The sequence below is a fragment of the Schistocerca americana genome, chromosome 5 (genome assembly GCF_021461395.2).
Source record: "Schistocerca americana isolate TAMUIC-IGC-003095 chromosome 5, iqSchAmer2.1, whole genome shotgun sequence".
Classification (NCBI taxonomy): domain Eukaryota; kingdom Metazoa; phylum Arthropoda; class Insecta; order Orthoptera; family Acrididae; genus Schistocerca; species Schistocerca americana.
This window is the reverse complement of record NC_060123.1, coordinates 406,823,508-406,830,080: the sequence shown is the minus strand read 5'-3', so window position 1 is coordinate 406,830,080 and position 6,573 is coordinate 406,823,508. Positions and strand designations below refer to the sequence as shown.

The 6,573-nt window shown below is 40.3% G+C and overlaps 1 protein-coding gene across 1 annotated transcript; it reads right to left on the bottom strand.

Annotated features, from left to right (window-relative positions):
• Positions 1-522: 522 nt before the first annotated feature.
• LOC124616403 (craniofacial development protein 2-like) lies at positions 523-1,230 on the bottom strand. The gene has a single exon (XM_047144707.1). It carries the CDS (start codon positions 1,228-1,230, stop codon positions 523-525), a length of 708 nt encoding a protein of 235 aa, XP_047000663.1.
• Between the last annotated feature and the right edge of the window lie 5,343 nt (positions 1,231-6,573).

Genomic DNA, 6,573 nt, shown 5'->3' with positions numbered 1-6,573 from the left:
TTCTCGAAACATCTTTATTTCTTTATGTGTCTGTTGGTATTCCACATTTTTATGATGCATCTTCTGTGTTCTACGTTCTACCATTTTCAGTAGAATATCTTCTGTCAGCCAGGGCTTAGACTTTTGTTTTTTCTCGCACCAATTTTGGCTGTATCAACTTGGATGACTGTCTGGGTACCTTTTCCCAGGATTCGTTAGTACTTGTTTCTTGGATCTCGTCTATGGGTGGCATGTTTGTTTCATTTCTTTCACCACCTCCTTCCTCAATTTTAGGCTCTTCAGTTTTTCAGTATTAAATCTTACATCCATGCTGTTTTTCGGCTTTGAACGTTGAAATTTAATCTTTATAGTACCAATAACAGGATTGTGGTCTGATCCAATATCTGCACCTGGATATGCTGCTGCACGGGTCATGCTATTTTGAAATCGCTTATTGATCAGTAAATAATCGATATGATTTCTAACGATTCTCTCTTCTGAATCTTGGGGCGACTTCCAGGTGTACAGTCTTTTGGGACGTAGCTAGTAAAAAGTGTTTTTAATTGTGAATTCTTCAGCCCTACAGAAATCGATAAGGGCCATACCTCTTTCATTTGTTTCACCAAGACCAAATCCTCGTGCGACTCCATCAATTCTCGCATTTCCAACTTCTGCATTGAAATCTCCTATTATCAAGTTCATGTCTTCCTTCTTCAAGGTGCATGTTATTGAATGGAGATCATTGTAGAAGCTCTCTATTTCTTCATCGCTCTTGTCTGCTGTTGGGGCGTATACCTGAACTACATTCACATTCTGCTTCAGGTTTCTAATGTGGATGGCAATTACTCGGTCAGATACTGCAGCTGTGCTAGTTTCACAGTTCATGAACTTTTTCCAAACTATGTTTGCCACTCCATTTTTTCCCCTTGTAAGAGGTCCTGAATAGGACATTCTTTTATCTTCTTGACTGACACATCCACTATCTGGCCATCTATGTTCACTTACACCGACTATATCTATCTTCAAGTGTGTCACTTCCTTGAAGAGATTCTGCATCTTTCCTCCTTCTAATAGACTTCGTACGTCCCAAGTAGCACATGAAAAGGTATTCTTTGTTTTTCTTGTTGTAGTCTGTCTTTCACACGCTCGTTCAGGTTCCCCAGAATCCTCCAGCCTAGTTGCACCACTGATGGTGGAGGATTTCCCTTGCGGGTTACCTCCTGGGGTAGTTTCCCATTTTTGTTTTTCCATCGTGTGTTAAAGATGTGGGAGAACAAGTTTACCTGTGAGTGTCCTGGGGAAGGAAAGAGTACTGTGGTTTCCCGTTGCCTTCAGTGCTTAGGTTGGAAATTGAAAGACACCCTCAGGCCTCGGGGTCGAGGAAATCAAGAGCTGACCGACAGGAGAGAAGACAGAAAGGAGCCTGACGCTAGTAAGTGGAAGCAATGTCAGACTCAGCTCTGGGTCGCATGGATGTTACTCGCGTACTTCTAGAACAGTCCCCTGGGGGATTCAGTTTAGTAAACAGGACAGGTTCGTATCTCAAGCTCTCAATCAGTTGAGTGAAACAGGATACTCGGATTTATTGTATAGATTGAGATAGGACTCTGTCTAGGTAGACGGGTAAGGATAAAACACAGTGTATGAACACAAAGTTCACAGAAATCAGAATTATTGTGGAAAACAAAATCACACAGCAGGTCCATGCAGTTATACAGCACTCTAATGAAAATTTGTGATGAAGGTGGTGGCATCGTCGATCTCCTATGCTATTAAAAAAAAGGCGGCAAAAGTATCCATGGCTCTTCCTGTGTAAAAATCTCTGAAAATACTCTTCTTAGCGTCGGATTTCCATAGTATAGAGCTAACCAAAATATATCATGAATAATAAGTCGAACTACTTCCGCATCCGACGCTATATTATGTAATGTTGCAGTTCATCTCGCCCATTTAAATTCACAAGGTGATCATCCTTTACCTGCTAGCCACCGACTGGCTCATGTCACAAAGGAGCTTTGCAGTTCGACCTCTATATCCACCTTTTCTATTCACGCCAAGCTAGTTTCGTTGCGGAGGGACTTCCGTCCAGGTTTTACGTGATTACAAACCTACTTTACCTATGTATGAATCAGAATTACAATTAAAGTCTTAACGATTACATTCTTATACAGACCATTAATTTTGAAATTACAATCATAGATTAACTACCAATACATCAATTATCATAAATAATGAATAAGATATTTATGTGGATGTTACATCAAAGAGCATGGTTATATAAGACCGTTCTAGGTAATATCCATAATAGAGTTACAAATTCCAAGTACTACATTTTCATTGTTTATGCAGCAAAACTTTAGCATCAAGTTCGACGTTTCATTTTATTACTGTTTTATCACTAACTCAATTCGCAAAGTGTTTGCAGACGGTATCCACATGTACCAGTGAATGTACCTGCGAAATTATATCTCTGTAAGACACATAGTTAAGGAGATATGACATAATCATTGAAATGTGATCAGGGGTCAGTCCTGGACACACTGTTGTTCCCTCTTTGTGTGTCAATGACATTTTGTCGGTTCTGTCCAGATTTACTGAGATACGAATACTGCCATTCTCCACATGAAAGAGTTCTCTCTCCAGGTTTCAGATGAGCGTACATTCGAGTTCGATTGTTTAAGGATTAAAAATCAGGGTGTTGGCGTGCAAAGATTTTGATACCATTAGTTGTATTACACTGCTGAGAAAATTGTTTTAGGTAGTACACCGCAGTAATAAGAAAACTACATTTGCTTTTCGAGGGTGTCCGCTTCGAGAAAAACGCAGTTTTTATCTTTTCTATATTCCCAAGACGTGTTTAGTTGAAATTTTAGTGTCGTCAGTGGGATTTTATTTTCTTTCCATTTAACAGGAAAAATGGTCTTTACTACGTGTAAACTTGTAAATTTGGTTTTTAAGACAGAGTTTACAAATTTGAAAAATGAAGTTTTGTGTGTATACCTTCTTCCCACATGCTGGGTTTTTATGTTTCTTATTGCACTTGTTTTCTTTCACAGTTTGTCTTTCGCAACCATGTAGAACTTAATATAGAAAAGTTATTTACTTCGAAATTTTAGGACTGGTAACGTTTTGGATAGGCCTAACATTAACTAATTCTCTGTGGAAGATTGTGTGTGTGTGTGTGTGTGTGTGTGTGTGTGTGTGTGTGTGTGTGTGTGTGTGTGTGTGTGTGTGAGAGAGAGAGAGAGAGAGAGAGAGAAAGAGACTAAGAGAGCGAGAGCGAGAGAGACATTGCGTTATGCTGCACTTACTTTTTGTATTTACATACACACTGTGGGAATTATAAGTCGTCCTGGAATTATCTGCCCTTAGCAGTGTCTCAGGGGTCAGTCCTGGACACACTATTGTTCCCTCTTTGTGTGTCAATGACATTTTGTCGGTTCTGTCCAGATTTACTGAGATAAGAATACTGCCATTCTCCACATGAAAGAGTTCTCTTTCCAGGTTTCAGATGAGCGCTGAACGTAGGGCTTAAAGCGAAAAAGTTCAAAATAATTGTAGCATCCCATCAGAAGTTAATTACTTCTAAATTCCGCAAGTAATTGTCTCACACTATCTCCGACGGTATCCTTACACTACACCAGATAGCAATGAAGAATTCAGATGTATCTTGGATCAGGACCTCAGATGGACAGAAAACAATCTCGCCCCCTGCATGAAGATTTAGGTTTGCCTGTATTCCCTCCATAAGTTTCGGTGACGTATTTCCACGTGACTGAAACGTATAAGCATTCATTACATCGAGCCTCCGCAACTGTTCTGCAGTCCATCATGGTACCAGCAGAGAAAACTCTAGATGAACAGAAATACTTACGATTGTTTGTGTGCGTTACATTTGCAACAAACGTCTATTTGAGCATTTGAGTACTACATGTACTCAGTTAGGATGAACTGATGAACTGTGCCCAGACAATTTACATGAAATCAGTACGCTCTTCGTCGACTCCTCTATGCACTTACACTACAGTGCCTCGTGTCTCTGAACAGGTACCTGTCATCTGATCATAATCGGAACACAAGGTCCCACTTATCTAGATCTGCCCATCGACCATATATAATTTTATTTTAGTCATCGACCTAATGACTGGTTTTTTGCGGTCCGCCAAGAATTCCTCTCTTGTGCCAACCTCTACATCCAAGAGTAGCTAAGGCACCAAACGCCGTCAGTTATTCGCTGGATGTATTCCAGTCTCTCTCTCTACAGTTTTTACCGTCTGCGGCTCTCTCTAGTACCACGGAGGTTATACCCTGATGTCTTAACAGATGTCCTATAGACCTACCCCTCCTTCTTGCCAGTGTTTCCCATACGGTCCTTTCTTCGCAGATTCTGCGAGGAAACTCCTCATTCCCTACCTTATTAGTCCATCTAATTGTCAACATTCTTCTGTTCCGGTTTCCCCACAGTCCACGATTCGCTACCACACAATACTCTGCTCTAAACACACGTTTTGTCCGCAGCTCGTGGTCGTGCGGTAGCGTTCTCGCTTCCCGCGCCCGGGTTCCCGGGTTCGATTCCCGGCGGGGTCAGGGATTTTCTCTGCCTCGTGATGACTGGGTGTTGTGTGATGTTCTTAGGTTAGTTAGGTTTACGTAGTTCTAAGTTCTAGGGGACTGATGACCATAGATGTTCAGTCCCATAGTGCTCAGAGACATTTGAACCATTTGAAACACACGTTTTCAGAAATTTTTTCTGAAATTAAAGCTTGTGTTTGACGGTAATAGACCTTGTTTGTCCAGAAACGCCCTCTTTGCCTGTGCTAGTTTGCATTTTACTTCTTTCTTGCATTGTACCTGATGGATTATTTTGCTTCCAAGGTAACAAAACTCCTTAACTTCGTCCTTCGTAGCCACCAAGTTTGATGTTAAATTTACGGCTACTCTCATTTTTGCTAATTCTCATTACGTTCGTGTTTCTTCGGTTTAATTTGAGTCCACTACAGAATTCACTACAGAAAACTGAACAAAAAATGTCAAAACTCCTTCTCTGTTACTGCAGCCCAAAAATTTAGTACTCAGTTACGTTTAAGAGGAAGTTGACGAACTTCCTTTTCTAAACGTCATAACTTTTCCCACAAAACGTATGTGTAGGGCCAGTTTCGCTTTGTCAGACGGTGAAGGAAATGCTCCCGTCTTCTCCCAGTTAAGGTTGTTCCTGTTTCCATTTATCAATCAGTCGCTTCAGTTTATTTTTCCCTGTCTACATTACTTGTGTTTTGTCACTTTCCCTCTGCACCCTCTCCCATCCCTTCCATTAAGTACATTCTTTAGAACTCATAGTTTAAATCTATCTGCTGGTAATTGCCGTTTCTTGTTCTGTTTTTCTTGAGTGAATAGAAATCGTGATTTCTTCCTACTATTGTCACAATTTATGTCACAGGTACGTTGGAATCTAATTCGATGTCAGAACTCCTTTAACATCCTTGCCACAATTAATAAAACGTAAAATGTGTAGAATGTCTCGTTAGATGTAAAAGGGGTCATGATGACCCAAATCTGCACAAGATAAATAAGTTCATAAATAAATAGATTACGTTATAGAACAGTGACTAAAAGCTAAAAGGTATTAAAATTAAGAAGAAGTCTCTCCTAAGAACAGTGACTAAAAGCTAAAAGGTATTAAAATTAAGAAGAAGTCTCTCCTAAGATATGGCTGGGTTACAGGATTTGGGAAAATCGGAAAGCGTTTGATATATGGTGTTAACGAGAGGTACTAAATAATATGTTGTCCAGAAATTAAAAAGTTCTCTGTAGAATCGCCGAGAAAAGCAACTTGTGGGACGCACAAGGGAACGTCCAGTCCGGCACCTCGATCTGCAGCTTTTACACACGAAGAATACACTGAACTAAACACAATGTCAAAATTTTACCAGAGGCTGAAAATACCTATGAGCGCATAGGTAGCACACCACGCGTAGTACACGTCCACCGAGGCGCTCGGGTGGTACAACACAAAGTTACGACACCTGAAGATGGGCTTATAAGAGCCCGAAACCGGTCGTGTGATAATGAAAGAACTTTAGAACTGAAGCGGCATTCTCTGCCTCTGGTATAATGCACAGCTGAGGATGATCCTCCAACAGGATTGTTTATCAAAATTTTAGCTGCCAAGATACACAGCAATTATTTAAAAAAAGTATTAAATTGCCAAATTTGAGCTCGCCAGGGGGCTGGAGAAATGTATACCCCATCCATAGCTGTAGTAGACAGTGCATGCGCCACACAGTTGGTTGCAGGCAAATCGGTAAACAAATAACATGCGATCATACTTTCTAAAGAGAATTTTAGTTTACGGGTAAACAATTGTCCACAGTTACTATTCGATCGAGTTTGCAATTCATTTAATATCCACAATAATTAGTAGTTGTTTCTAGTAACACTTATCTCTGTGTAAGCTCCAGAGTTTCCCAGTAATGTTGTGGCCAGTTAAAGTTTTAAACATTGCAAAGGTGAAATGTGAAGAACATGGTGTGCATTAGACATCACCTACCTCTCCTGAATACCTATATATGTGTTATTTACTAGTTAATTTCTTGG